The sequence below is a fragment of the Ceratosolen solmsi genome, unplaced genomic scaffold (assembly GCF_000503995.2).
Source record: "Ceratosolen solmsi marchali unplaced genomic scaffold, CerSol_1.0 scaffold7, whole genome shotgun sequence".
Taxonomy (NCBI): domain Eukaryota; kingdom Metazoa; phylum Arthropoda; class Insecta; order Hymenoptera; family Agaonidae; genus Ceratosolen; species Ceratosolen solmsi.
Genome location: NW_011948413.1, coordinates 9,030,358 through 9,046,597, shown reverse-complemented (window position 1 = coordinate 9,046,597; position 16,240 = coordinate 9,030,358). Strand labels below are relative to the sequence as shown.

At 35.1% G+C, this 16,240-nt stretch overlaps 1 protein-coding gene across 1 annotated transcript in view; it reads left to right on the top strand.

The window, feature by feature from the left end:
• The window catches only part of ken (zinc finger and BTB domain-containing ken and barbie protein), a 31,041-nt gene extending 28,436 nt beyond the window's left edge, over positions 1 to 2,605 (top strand). Inside the window, exons 6-7 of the mRNA XM_011506143.1 lie at positions 364 to 661; positions 2,040 to 2,605. Of these exons, the coding sequence (XP_011504445.1) occupies positions 364 to 661; positions 2,040 to 2,501 (760 nt within the window). The 3' untranslated portion in view covers positions 2,502 to 2,605. The remainder of the gene's footprint in view (positions 1 to 363; positions 662 to 2,039) is intronic.
• The last annotated feature ends 13,635 nt before the right edge of the window (positions 2,606 to 16,240 follow it).

The following is a 16,240-nucleotide window of genomic DNA, read 5'->3' as shown; positions in this document are numbered from 1 at the left end:
GGGGGGGAAGAGAGCTGAAGCTGAGCGATTCATCTCCGGTATGTCGATACGATTATTGAGAAGGCGAAGCGACACGCGGCCAGCCGATTATAATATTATAAGCCTCCAGCGGCTTAAGCAAATATTAAAAGGACGTCGGATGGATAGAGAAGCCAAGCCGATGATTGGCGATTGGAGGTGGTAATAATGTTGGTGGTGATGGTCGTGGTGATCGTGATTGAACCAAGAAGGTGAAAGTGGAGTAAAGCGGTGTGGCGTTGCGTAGGAGACGACTCTTGCCGTTTTGGGCTTTCGTCGTGAGGTTATCGAGCGATTATAACGCGATTATTAAGCCCTGGTGCGATTGGCTGTTCCAAGGTCGAGCTTCCGGCACGAGAAGACACCGCTCGAAAGACGTGAGTCCCTGGAGGAGCAGGACGAGCGAAGGAGACAGCTGGCGGCGCGGCTCGCCCTTGGTCTGGAGACGACGAAGCGGAAGCCCGAGGAGCTGCCGATACCGGCGGCCGAGGCCTACGTCGTCACGCCCCACAGGAAGCGCAGGCCGGGCTTTCATAACGCGCCTGCGCAGAATCCCGCCTTCGTGCCCTTCAACGCCGGCTTCGAGACACCGCGGAGGCTCCAGGCGCCGCACGCCCTCAGCGTCTCGGCGCCGCCCTACCCGGTAAGGCCCTCTTGCTTTATTTTGACCTTGCATCGAGCTCCACGGGCCCCGTCGTGATGGTGGCTTATCGATTGGATACACGGACGGACGCGTGGCCTCGTTTCAATCTCACTTCGTCCGATCTCGCTTTCGTGCACAGCCACTCGGCTCGCCAACTCTCATTGAGTCGACGATGACGATGCTCTCGGCATACTCAACGCGATGTTCATGGGGTGCCGATAGCATTGCTGTGCGACTTTACGTCTGATCAGCGCGATAAATGTATATACGGTGGTTAGTGAGCAAATTTACCGCCATTGTTATGGGCCAAAAACAAAACAAAAAACAAACAAAAAACGAGCCGCAAATCAATCGCTTCTTCCTTATTTTTTGATTGATGCTTTGCTCTGCGCCCGACGAGCGGCAACCGTATACACTTCCCGGTTGGACGAAAAGATCTTTACACTGGATTGCTGTAGTAATCGCATGTTTAATTGGTCGTTGCTTTTTATGTTTAATATTAATTGTCATTGAGCTTTGGCTGATACTTTTGAGAATATTATAAGCGAGTTAAGATGAAATGTTGATATATGTCGATTAACTCGATTGATCACGCGACTACCAACAGTCAATATGTAAATTCCCACACCTTTATGGGGAATTAAACTTATCGGTCATCCTATAATTTGAAAAATGTCAAAAAAAAAAAAAAAAAAAAAAGAAAAAACTAAACCAATTCCTTTCAAATGAATTGCGGTATCGGTCGGCCAATATTGAGTAATATAGATAAGAGAATAATTGAAAAGTATTAAATGCGAGTCCTTATGAAATTTTAATTCTTTTGTAATCAACATAATTCTCAGGCTATTAACATTAATAATAAGTATATACAAAAATCATTGCCACAATTAACTATTGTCTCTTCGTGATAATAATAAAATAATTAATGATAAATATCGAGAGAGTAAAGCAAAATTAATGGAAATTAGTGGATGTGATCAACAAAAGATATTGATAATAGTAATTCCTAATAGTATTCGTAATTGATAATAATAATTCCTTCGAATAATGTAACCAATCGAAACGTACAATCGATCCCGTTTGTTTTTATAATTATAAATATAATAATTAGGAAAAGTCTTAGTTCTTCACGCATCACAATCTTATCGCTAGTACAAAATTATTTTTCAATTATTATTATTATTATTATTTTTTTCTTTTTTTTTAACGAAGGAGCCTGCAATTGCCTACAATGTTTACCCATATAACAATTGTCCTGCTCCCTCTTTCGCGACTACCGTCATCCTCGCTCGTACTATCGTTGACGGCATCGCAACCATCAGCGGTACCATCACTACAATCACAGACACGCGTGTCTCATGACTTGACTTTGTTGCAGCAGGACAGGTCGATGACGCCGCCCATTATAATCCACCGGCCACCGTCGGCGGACCCGACGACGGCTGCGGGCCTCGAGCCGCCTTGGGGCGCGTGGACGCTGCCCCCATCTCGGGCACCAACCGCCCCCACCTCCGAGGACTCGCCCAAGTCGACGCCGGTGCGCGAATACCGCTGCACATACTGCGGCAAGCAGTTCGGCATGTCCTGGAACCTCAAGACTCACCTGCGCGTCCACACGGGCGAGAAGCCCTTTGCCTGTCGGCTCTGCGTCGCCATGTTCAAGCAGAAGGCCCACTTACTCAAGCACCTCTGTTCGGTACATCGGGGCGTTATAGCCGCACCCGACAACACCTTCACCTGCTGCTTCTGCTCCTTGAGCTTCGACAGCCAGTCGGAGCTCATCAGGCACCTATCCGGCCCGCACAACAGTCTCCTACTTAGCAAGAACCTGCACGACTAGCGAACGAGCCCGGGGCTCGCCGATCTCACCGGATTCTCGATTTCGCGATGAGAGCACCGAGGCCGAGGTCCGAGCCACGAGGCCAATCAGCGTGTGGTGGTGACCCGATCCGGTCTCGTTACCTTCGGCCTCTCACCTCCTCACAACAGCCGACCCTTGCGCACATGGATTCGCGATTTCATGGGACGCCCCGTCTCCTCCGGTCACCTGGCCCTCGATTATTACCATCCTGATTAAAATTATCGGCTGACGCGTGGGTGGGCGCGCATTGCCCGATGGTGGTTGCTCCTCTTACCTACACAATGTACACTCAAATTGTGCATTTAAAGTGCTTCGGAATTCCACAGCTCGCGATTGCGCCCAAACGCCAATCAACTCTGTCCACTCGTCACAATACCATCCGCCGCCTACGCGATGAATTGGATTTTCAATAGCACCGCACAATTATTAGTACCATTAATGCTGAATCCATCGTACCTAAGGGGAAGCATCCAAAATTTTCCACGACTTCAATTACAACACAACAACGATAACAATACTGATTATGGTATTGATTCGTACGGCTAATTAGTTGTGACTTAGTTTTAACAATGACAATCGAGATCCTTGACAAGTGGGCTCGAATGCGTTGACCGACACACATACACGCACGCACACGCACGCACACACCCAACGATGCAATTCATCGATAATACGTGTGGTGGTTAAGCCGCGTTGTCGCGACGATTCGACGACGGCGGGGTGTATCGGGTGGGCCTTCGTGACGATCATTAATAAAAAAACGCATAACTAAGCAGAAGAAGAGGAGTTTTCATAAAAACCGTCCGCATAAAGATCCTAATGGCAATCCAGATGATTGTGCAGATCGTAACCAAGGACAATAACCGCTTAATCGCGACAGAGGAGCATTTCTTCCTGCCAGCCGATCATTTTACTCATCGGACTTATAGCCGATTAAAGCGAATTACAACGCCCTTCTATCCCATTTTTATTATTATTAATATTATTACTATTATTATTATCATTTTTTTTTTTTTTTTTTTATTCTTAGATATGGATAACGATAATTTCATTTTATTTTTTGTCTTTTGTGTATATAGTGTTACATACGATAGGAGAATGTACGAGTTGTTATTTATTTTACACTTGCAATGGGACCAACCGAATTTCCACCGAATAACAGTTATTAGAATTAGCTCTTTTAGCGGCCTGCCTACAATCGCCTCGAACAAAATTTTTTTATGTAAAAAAAAATTATAAAAGAAATGCGTAATGACACACGATGCGTCTCGAGACTTGCAAGAGAGAGAGAGAGAGAGAGAGAGAGAGAGAGATAGAGAGAGAGAGAGCGTGTGTGTGTGTGTGCGTGCGCATGTGAAAGAACGAAGAGCTAGAGAGAGAGAGAGAGAGAGAGAGAGAGATTGTTATACATTCGTCGTGTCCAAATGATATTTCACGATTATTTTTGTACAGTTGGAGACTTAGCAAAGAACTTTGTGCTTTTATCCTCCTCTCAAATTTCTTCTCATTACTCCTCCAACGTTGTGACTCGAGTGCCTTGTCAAATGGGTCCAAATTGGTCGATTGGGCAGTGATTTCATGTGTTCATAGGCTTAAGCGTTTTTAGATGAAACATTATATGAGAAATGAGAAGGAGATAGAGAGAAAAACTAGTTAAAATCGAAGTTTTGCCTTCTTTTCCTTTCTTGGTCAGGAAAAAGAAAATAATAATTAAACAAATTGGTTTAGGAATAATTTTTTTTTTTTTTTTTTTTGTAGAAGCTGCGATTGTTTGCCGTAAATCAATAGTGCAAATGATCATTAGTTTACGCAATAATGGAAGGATGAATGGACTCTACTTTTTCTTTGTAATGAAAGGAATGCACAATTATAAGTGTCGTCGAACATTATTGTTCTCTCTACTGCATTACATGCATTCTGTAAGAAAGAAAAAGGAATAAAAAGAAGTGAGTCGTAGGTAGTCGCATTGAACTTATAAATTTGCGTTTTTATCTTAAATTTTGATTATTGACGCGGGTCGTCAGGTCAAACAAAACAAAACAAAACAAAACATAACAAAACAAAACAACAAAACAAAACATAACAAAACAAAACAAACAAACAAACAACAACAAAAAAACAACAAAAAATTTAAAAAAAAATTCGTAAAAGAAAAATATTATTGAACTGTTAATTTGGTGCCTCGAAGGGCTCGGCCTCGTTTTTCTGTCTTTTTAATGTCATTCGCGCATACGCCTGATATACGATAAATTCATGCTCATCGTTCTCTTTTTGGTGAAAAAGAAAAGAAAAATGCAAATAAAAAAAAAATTAAAAAAAAAAACAAAAAAAATTCAATAACATTAATAATAAATCGAAAATGTTTCGATATTTTTTGTTGAAAAAAATTTCTCTCCTCGAGGCAGATATAAGCATACGAAACATTCCTAATGAGCATGTAAGTATGGAGAGCGTGAAATTTTCCTCAGGGAAAAAATTTTAAAATGAAAAATTTTACTTCAGTTGATGTGTGGATGTCCATGTCCGAGAGATGATAAAAGTCCATTAGTGCCGCAAACTACCCCAATCAAACGCAACGTTAATAACAAAAATAGAAAAAGCAACAACAAAAAAAAGAAAACAATTAAACAAACAAACAAACAAACAAACAAAAAAAAAAAGAACAATGCTTGTTTACAAAGGGCAAGTATCCTTTTCTTTTGCAGGATGAATAATTAATTAATGAAGCAGTTACACCAAAGATACGCTCGTAGAGCCACTCGAGCGTAGGCTTATTCTTTTATTCTTCCCCTCCTCCCATAATAATTTTTCAACGCACACTTTTACGTTACCATTCGCAGCCAATGCGCTTTTAGGAGAAACGAATAAACTTGCTTATCTTACTTTGATTCTCGCTCAAAACTTATTTCCGTATCTGTTGAAGTAAAAAGTATAAAACGGGTACACTTTCGAGATCGCCTGTATCATTGCCTGATTTCGAGATAACAAATTTGCGCATCGACAGCTAAAACTTTTATACATAAACGCTCCAATGACTATCGACTCATTGAATTGTGGCTCAGTTCGTTATTTTTCTTTTTCCTTTTACCACGTGTAATCGTAAATTCTCGCTGGCGAATCAAATATGCAGTTGGTTCGGTATGATTGTTCATCTGCGTTTGAACTTCTATAGCAGAAACATGAATGTCACAATCGCGTTACGAACGATACGATTGCGGATTGTTGTAAAGTAATTCTCTTCACTTCTGGATAATAACGAAATGAAAGATAAGATAAAAGACAACCAAACGAAATTTTTTTTGTTTTTGTTTTGTTTCGCACTTTCGAGGTTGAGCTCAACGAGGTTCGACAACAGTCCAACGATGGACAATATCGCGAATAACCATATTCTCGAAATTCAGGCAAAGCAAACGGCCAGCATATAATAATATACAACACAGTGAACGCAATGTGATACTAAATGATAATAAATAAAGTAATTATTATTTAGCGCGCATCGAAACGCGTCCTTGTGACAAGGCGCTTCTGCGCGTTTATATACATCAGCGTGTAATTATGGTTTATATATATATATGTATGTGTATATATATATATATATATATATATATATAGAAAATTACTACGAAGCGATGAGTAAATAAGAAAAGATTGAAAAAATAGCGCATAAAGCGATGACGATTATTAGTATGAATTCATAACCTTAAGCTTTATCACCCTCTCCAACCTCCTACCCCTCCAACTCCATTTTTTCTTATCACAAGAGATCTTATTTCAATACCTTTACATTTATTATTATCCATACGAGTTATACATAAGTAGAAGATTATATCCGTAATATAAGTATTACCTTGTACGATGCGAGAAAATCTAGCGATGTAAGAAAAATTAAAAAGAGAGTAATTTGAGTGTTTGTAAATAAAGAAATTTAACTATAAAGGAGATGAAAATACGATCGAGTACGCCGAGAGTGAAGGACTCGCAAAGCTCTGAAACTTTGATTCCTTGCGATAGCCTGACCGTTCTATTGTATCATTGTATAAAGGAGAAAGACTAAGTACGGAAGAGGAGAGATGATAGTGCGCACAATGGTTGAGCGGGTTGAGCGAGGACAGCTTTTTTTTTTTTTTTGTTTTTTTTTTATGTTTTTGTTTTTGTTTTTTTTTTATATCGTCGTAGGTCGCCGCCCTCGCGGACATGTCGTAATAGTACAAAAATAAGAAAGAGCATATAGTTGTGGACATTTTATCGATCGAAGTTTTATTGATTTCATTTATTCTATGTTTGTTTTTTTTTTTTTTTTTTTTTTTTTTTTAAACAAGTACGTATTGCGCATTACGTCCCGAAGATGCGCAGCGAGTATTATTATATGTTTCAGATAATTAATTGTAAAGTATAAATAAAAGACAGTGTATGAAATTACTTGAAGCTAAAGAGGAGAGCGTTGAGTGTAATATGCCTTATGCGACGACCAACAGCGATCGGGGAATGTTTTGAATGATTTTGAAAATTTTGAGAATAAATAGTCGGGAAATCAGTTTAAGTGACAAAAGTAATATACTAAAGTAATGAAAAACAATGATCTCGCGACGAATATAGTTGTACACGAGCACACGCCGTTTCTCTCTATCTCTAATTTTCACTCTTGCCTACTATCTCTCTTTCTTTATACCTTCCGGATGTTCTTTTAAATAAAAGAAACGTAGCCCCACCTTTCCTCACTTCACTCTACGCCGCTTACATTCTTATCTAACTATTATTCTGTCATTTTTCACCACTCATCGATGTGTTTCTTTCCTTCCGGAAGTCTGGGTGACAACAGCAAAAAGAGCAATAGTTCGTAAGCATCTCTTCCGAGAGCGGAACGCGTATCCGCCCCAAATGCTTTCTTAGTGTTCATAGACTTACGATGATAAAATACATTAATTGAGAAAAAAATTAAACAAAGAGTTTTTATTTATTTTCCACTGCGGAACATTACACACAAACTGCATTATAATGCCAGTCAACTTGGCATTAAATTCATTAACACCAACACATTTACATAATGAAAGAGTATCAAATATCAAACTATTGCTTAACGTTTTTCAAAAAATTTAATGGCCAAGCGAAACGTAACAAGTATTTTTTCAATTATTTCAATTTTTTTATTTTTACTTATCTATGTGATATTAGTAATAAATAATTTATGTATTACTAGAGAGGTAATTCGTTCATTTTAAGATCGTTTTACTAATTGAATTTATTAAGTAACAATTAAAAAGCTAACAGCATTCATTATATTCGACATTTCATGCATTTAATTAATTTTATTAATTTAATTAATTTAATTAATTTCATTCATGAAATTTCAAGAATCCTTTTATTCATTCAAAATTACTTATTATTACAAAATTACTTTTCATCGTTGCAATTAACACATTAACTTGGCCTATTTTCAATATAGTTTCATCGTATAAACAATATAAAAAATTTTCTTCTAGCTCATCAAATGATATTTGCAAGTTTTTTTTTTTTTGGTTATTTTTAATATTATGCTTGGAATAAGCAATTGATTTTTATATTATTGTTCGATCAATGGCATTGTGACGTTGACGAATCTCACAAATAACAATTATTTTCTTACAATCTTAATCTCAATGTTGTATAAAAAGCTGTATAGTTTCTTGTAAAAATTGAAAACAATGGAAAAGTTATTTTGTAGAGGCTTAAGGACTACTATACTAGATTATAAAACATAGAATCAAAAAAAAAAAAAAAAAAAAAAAAAAGGATAACGGTACCAATTGTTTTCTACGTTTCATAATAAATTTCAATAAGTATTTATTTTATGTTTAACTCTACTTTTATATATTAATTATAATATTGTAGTTGTGATAAAGAATAAATCAATGTCTATTTAAAAGAATATTAATTATAGCAACAAATAGATTAAAATACTATTTAATTTCATTATACAATACAGTTGTAATAATTTTTATATTTATTAATATAACAGCTACATAATTTATTGAAATATTCAAGAAGTAATTGTTTTGAAGTAGAAAAACAATTCTATTGTAAAAATCATTTGTATGGTTAATTGCATTTATATATAATGCGCCAACTTACGGGCTTTTAATTTTTAAATTATGAACTTTGATCTCTCGTATCTATTAAATTAAAAAGAATAAAATCCCAATTATGACATTGAATAAATTTATGATTAATCGTATAAAAAAATTATTTTTACAATGGCAAATATTCAGTCGATACTTTTAGTTATGAATTTAGTTTGACTTATAGTAAGAATTAATAATTTCTTTACCGATAAAATAATAAAATTGAAAACTTATTTTGTGTATGAATAGCAATGAAAACCAACATGACATTATTTAATGACAATATATTTTTATTAACAAGGAAATCTAATATAAAACCGAATGATTAGTTTCTATAAATGGATGATGTGATATTCAAATGAGAAACTTATAATGACATTGAGTTTCTAACATATAAAATTATTTCTTATCACACAGTAATCTTTCGTGTATACAACATTATAAAAAAAAAAAAAAAAAAAAAAAAAAAAAAAAAAAAAAGGATAACGGTACCAATTGTTTTCTACGTTTCATAATAAATTTCAATAAGTATTTATTTTATGTTTAACTCTACTTTTATATATTAATTATAATATTGTAGTTGTGATAAAGAATAAATCAATGTCTATTTAAAAGAATATTAATTATAGCAACAAATAGATTAAAATACTATTTAATTTCATTATACAATACAGTTGTAATAATTTTTATATTTATTAATATAACAGCTACATAATTTATTGAAATATTCAAGAAGTAATTGTTTTGAAGTAGAAAAACAATTCTATTGTAAAAATCATTTGTATGGTTAATTGCATTTATATATAATGCGCCAACTTACGGGCTTTTAATTTTTAAATTATGAACTTTGATCTCTCGTATCTATTAAATTAAAAAGAATAAAATCCCAATTATGACATTGAATAAATTTATGATTAATCGTATAAAAAAATTATTTTTACAATGGCAAATATTCAGTCGATACTTTTAGTTATGAATTTAGTTTGACTTATAGTAAGAATTAATAATTTCTTTACCGATAAAATAATAAAATTGAAAACTTATTTTGTGTATGAATAGCAATGAAAACCAACATGACATTATTTAATGACAATATATTTTTATTAACAAGGAAATCTAATATAAAACCGAATGATTAGTTTCTATAAATGGATGATGTGATATTCAAATGAGAAACTTATAATGACATTGAGTTTCTAACATATAAAATTATTTCTTATCACACAGTAATCTTTCGTGTATACAACAATCAAAAAAAAAAAAAAAAAAAAAAAACAGAATAATTTTAATTCATATATAACAAATATTTTTATTTGTCATATATAGTAAATACTATGTATAATAGAAATCCTGTATAATAAAATATATATTATTATAGTGAGTCAGTATAGAATTTTATATAAAAAAATTATTAAAGCCAATTGTATTAATTAATTAATTACTAATTAATTACTTGTAATAATATACTTATTTACATATGTATATATGTAATATATTATATTTAAGTTTCTGTAATATAATTATCGACGAATAAAATTTTATATTTAATAGATTTAAAAATTGTCTAAAGATTTATAAATTGGCGACATCGATCATACTTTTATGACTGTTAAAAAAAAAAAAAATTACTATACAAGACACTAACAAGTTCTTGAATGTTTAAAAATAAATACTCAATTTATAATAATTTCCCTTTTCACTTGTCCTTAACTAAACTTTGAAGAATATCTATGTCGAGATGTTTAATCGTCCTTATTTTGTGTTTGTTGAAGTTTGTCGCTCCTACTATGATGGAAACGATGGGAGTTTTCTTATTGTTCACTATGTTTTCTGCATTATGCTCATTATGCACATTGCGCGTTTAATTACTCAAACCCGCAATAGAAATTCCTCCAACATCAGACGTTAAAGCGTCTGTTTGAGATTTCATACCCACAATCAAACATTTAACTTTCAACTGAAGTATTCAAATAAAATACGAGCTAATCCACGCACACCGAAGTCTATTTAATAATGTTTAATAAGTTAGTAATAATATGTCTATTAATAATTGTAAGGTTTCTCTTAAAAATTATATGAAAGGGTAATATTTAAACGTATGACGGATATGGGACACGAGAATGTCCATTGCGAGTACGTTATTCGAACTACCATATTTGCTTTTTTGCCTGTGATATTTGTTAAACGGCATGGCTTATTGGTGATAATGAGTACTGACTGATCTGCGACTCGAAAGATCTTTAATGTCGTGATATATTGCCGTAGCAAAATATCCATTACAATATAAAATTCAACGCACAGGAAATTAATATGAGTGATTTTGAGAATTTGAGCCCTTTTTGACGAAATTTAATTATCTAAGAATCGGTTTGCCAAGCTCACTTTACATGCGAAGAGTCAGAGGTACAAGTTTTAAAATTCCTAGATTTAATCCGTAGAAATTCTACGCCACCCGTTCAGCTTCCGAGGCTTATTGTTCAATAATTTATTTATAAAATCCATAGATAGAACATAATTTTTACTACGTTCGAACTTAAGTTTCCCCCTCTCTCTCTCTCTCTCTCTCTCTCTCTCTCTCTCTCTCTCTCTCTCTCTCTGAGCTCCAAATTTTAATTTACAATTATATGGTCAACAGTTTCGTAAGAGTAAGAAAAACGAATCCTTATTAATGGCAATAATTTTTAAAACCTATTACTCTTATGGATTAATTCGTCTTGGGAATTCATGAAATAAAACGCGTATGCCACACGCAGTAAAATAACCGATGACGATAAATTATACCGACTAATGTAAATCCACGAGGACGATAGAAAGAAAAGACGGTATAAAAGGCAAATGAAAGGATAAGTGCGTGATATTTATGAAGAGTCCGGCAAACGAGGAGCAAATTGGCAATCAACTATCGTAGAATATTTTTATGGACAAAGCCAAAGGAACATGAACAACTTGGAACCAATAACGAATGAGAAAATGTCCATGAACTGGGCATTCCGAGGGCAAAAGGAGCGAGACGATGCAAGAAAGAGGATCACTGCGGGAAAGAGCGAAGCAAACGAGTAGTAGCGACTCTCTTCTTGCTCCTTTTCTTTTCCATCCTGCACGCGTTTCTTTTCCCTTCGGTACGCGTTAATTCTCACAAACATCGAGTGCACGGTGAGACAGGATAGAAAGATAAGCCGTCGAGATATAAGCGCGAGCTGGGGAAGGGATAAGATCCGGGAATATCCGGGGGATAGAGCAGCCGATCGTGTGAGGACGAATGAGGGAGAAAAGCGGATAAGAAAGAAGCGTTGCTCGATTTCGGAAGGAAAGGGTCGCGAATTCACCAGGCGTGCCATAGTTTTATCACCTCCGACCTTGGAACGCCAAAATTATTGGCAAACGATGTATCGAGCGACGGAGTCCCCGCGGCTTTATACCCTCTATCGTTACGTTAAAATCTTTTTTATTATCGACTGCTCGGGAGTTTGATCGAGGCAACGACGCCGTCGCGTACTACGGATCATCCTTATCGAGCACCGACATCGGCTACGTGCACGCGCGAGTCGTGAATTTGATTTACGAGCCGCGACCTTCCTCACTCTCGCCCCCAAAAGCCGGTGCTGAATCATCGGCACGCGAAATGAGAAACGAAACGAGCCGAAGAAAGAAGTACGGCCGCTTTGGTCGAAGCGTCACTTACTCGAGCAACGCTAAATAAATGTCTTATCCGTTACGTTTATGCGTCATAAGTTTAAAAAGCGCACGTTCCTGGCTACCGACGCTGCGCTTCATTATCGCTCATTCCTGACTGACGTTTCTTTATTATTGGGGAATAAGGCTGCTTGACTTGTTTGGAGGAATGGAGGATAAAGGAGACTTGGACGTTAAGGGGAAAAGTTGATTGTGATGCCGCGAGAGAGAATCGGGGCCAAAAACATGGCTCTTCTCTCTGTCTTTGATAATTGCGATACATTCGGAGGCGCTTAAAAACAAAAGGTGCTAGTGTAGAGAGGGACGCACAGATAAATAACGATAGCATGATTGGCGTAAAACTTGGCGTATGACTACTCCTCGGATGTTATTGACGGGGCGTAAGATAAGGACACGTGCTCTTACAAACGCGATAACGACTTTGTGCTCTTTTATTTTCAACTGTCTTTCTATCTCCTTTACTATCGGAATCGAGAGTGACTCGTACAAAGAGGAGAAGAAAAAAAAATGGTAAAAACAAGAAACGAGAGAGAGAGAGAGAGAGAGAGAGAGAGAACTTTATTTTTCTTTGTTTTCTAATTCGAAATTACGGAGTTATTTAAGATAGATATCACCTACATCTTCCATTCGATTAACTAAATAATTGTTTTTTACGATAAGAGCATTTAATGTAAGAAAAAGAAAGATTTTTGTAATCATTTTAGTCGATCGAATATTTTATTTTCTTGGAGAATATTAATGATTCAAGCTCTGTAATAAATATTACTTGGAGAATTTTACAAATTTAAAAAATAAAATTCTGCAAAACGTCGTAATTGCAAGGATTTGTCATACCGCAAACTATTGACAAAGATTTTTTCTATCTGTCGAGTTATCTGCGTCTTCGGTTATAACATGGCTTATTAAATTTTACAAATTGCATTAAATAAGAAACAATTAAATATAACATTGTTAATTGTCAAATTGTCGTATCATTATCTATCATCCTTCAACTCGAATATACATTCTTTGTCAATGCTGAATTCCGACAATTCAAATGCTTGAATCGCAGGAGGATGTGTAAGTATTATTAAATTGATCGTCATGTTTATAATAAACGATGAACATGATTTATGATTGTGCGTGCGATGTACGTTGAGCGAGGTTTGCTTAATCATTCAATATTATAACGGAATAAATTTTCCCAATAAATCGTGTTTAGAACGCTTATGATCTGCTTTCTTACATACATTGCGCAGCATCCGAGCATCCGGCGCTTTATCCACGTCAAGTATTACATGTTGAATGGAAAATAAGTAAGGTAAATGTGTGCTTGCAGAGTACGACCGGTGAAGGCGGATATCCGCCGATCAAACGAGAAGACAATCGAGATAAGAAAATTGAGTAGATGCGAGATTCGTTAGGAGCTCATCTCGCGTTAATATAAAATTGAAATCTACCGTGAATCCTCCGGATAAGATCTCGGCGGCGATATTATTAGGTATAGAAAGTAATACGAACAGGCTTAAACGATTTTTTATTTTCTTATTTTCTTATTCATTGAACTAAGGGTGAAAAAAGAAAAAATCTAATCCAAGGGTAAAATAAAATATAACCGTAATGAAGAAGAAAAAAAATGGTTGATGGAGTTAAATTCTTAATACTTTTCTTCTGTTATCTCGATTGGTTTAAAATATCCAAAGCGTAGCATAATTTTTTATATTGTGTTTAATTTTCTTACTTTATGCTTTACTAAGCAACATAAGGTAATTAAATTATTATATAACATTAAAATATAATTTATAGCCGATTTTTAATGTCGTGAATTGATGGTGAAAACAAAAATCTTTACATTATATTAATTTCGTGTATTAATTTCTTAATTAGACCATTATAAACATTTAATAATTTATGAAATTATCAACTGTCTTAAAAACATTAAAGATGTATTACAATAATGACTTACGGTAAAAATATTATTTAATATTTTTTAATATTTTAGTATTATACCGATGTTATAGAATTATTTTAATGTACCTTTCCCTCTTAATTGAAGCCAAATTGTGAAGAAAATTTTGAAATATTTTAATATTAAGTATTTTTATAGGCCGTAACGAAATATTTTTTTCTTTAATACGACTTGTCTTTATATTTCAAATTGTATTATTAAAGTAACTTTTAAAATTTTCTATAAAGATTTGTATATTAACTGTTAATTCAATGCAATATATAATAACATAACATACACACACACACAAACAAACAAACAAACAAACAAACAAACAAACAAACACAAACACGGACGAACAAACAAACAAACAAACAAACAAACAAACAAACAAACAAACAAACAAACAAACAAACAAACAAGAGAGAGAGAGAGAGAGAGAGAGACAAATCACATAAATCATCATAGTACATTATTTGTAATCTGGCTTGATTATACTATTTTTTTTTTTGTATTAAATTTCTTTTGATTTTTATAAATGTTTATTGGTATTTGTAAGGAAATTTAATTTCTATGTAATTATTTATTGTCTTAAATTTTATATGTATCTTGAAAAACGAAAAATGTACATGCGAATGCAAAAAATCGTTGCTTCACTTGCGCTATCTTAACCATGAGGATTTATGTTTTAGTTGTAGAATAAAGTAAAAATACAATATCTTTCAATGACATTTATTTTAGGTAAATTGAAAAAATGTAATATCTTAATTTTAAAAATTAGTTCTTATTACCGCGTTAACCTCTATATTTACGCGTTTCATGCCTTTTCCATGCAAAGTAATATCTTTGTAAATGTTTTGAATAAATATGTCAACGCTTTTTGAGATAAATCGAGGTACTTTGAAAATATATAAAGATATAGGAGCGAAAGTAGGATAGTAACAATGTGCGGCTTTAAAATATATTATGCATGAGTTTTAGTACGTAATAACTTGTCAAATTTATAGGTCACCACTGATAATATGATATAGCCACCACCATTATGGAAAGCAGAACATTCAAAGACGCGATAAAACATTAGGTATATAACATTAGGCATGAATTAGATTTCAAATTTTTCATCTCCATATCGGACTAACGATTCACTCGATCCATTAATTACCGAGAGCTTCATTCCGCAAAATGCCTTATAATCATTGCTCGCTCGCCCTTTTGTAGGACACGCGAATTATATGATTGTCATCGGTCAATGCAATAGCCGACGAGGAATAATCACTACTCTAATGCTACGTTTATGTTAATAAATTTCTCACCGGCCAGTTAACCAATTAACATTTAACGATCTTTCACCTTATCGTGAAATATATGCATTACGCTCTTTATACACGATATGAGGTTATATACAACAAACGGTCAATATCATATGAGCAAACGAAGCTTTAATTCGATCGCATATACAACATCGTAGCGTAACATCCATAAAATAGTAGCGATAATTAATAATTGATAGTCGCACGACCGGCCCGATTCTAATAAATAATGTCATTGTTAATCAATTGTAATAGGAATATTGATAAAGGATCGGCATGCACCATGTAGTACGTGTGATAGAGCGTAGGTGAGGATAACGTGTGAGCGTCTGGGGCTTCCAGCGGACTTGGCCCAAGTACTTTCGAATTTCGAGAAGCCGAGACGGCCGCGACTCCTTCATTATCCGTAACCGTAAAAGCTCCTCGAGTGCGCTTAATTTACTATCTAATGCGACTATCTATTGGTAAGCCTTGGAACGCCTTTTTCACAAGTGCGCTCACCTTCCTTAAGAGCACTGCCCGTTCTTTTACTTCATGGTAATCTCGCGTCCTCCGCTCGGCCAACGTCCTCGAGACCGGAGCATAATGCATAATTGTGGGAGTCGGGAGGCCTAGTAGGAGGCCGTAGGGTTTGTGTGAGGAGGAGGAGGAGGAGGAGGAGGAGGAGGAGGAGGAGAAGGAGGAGGAAAA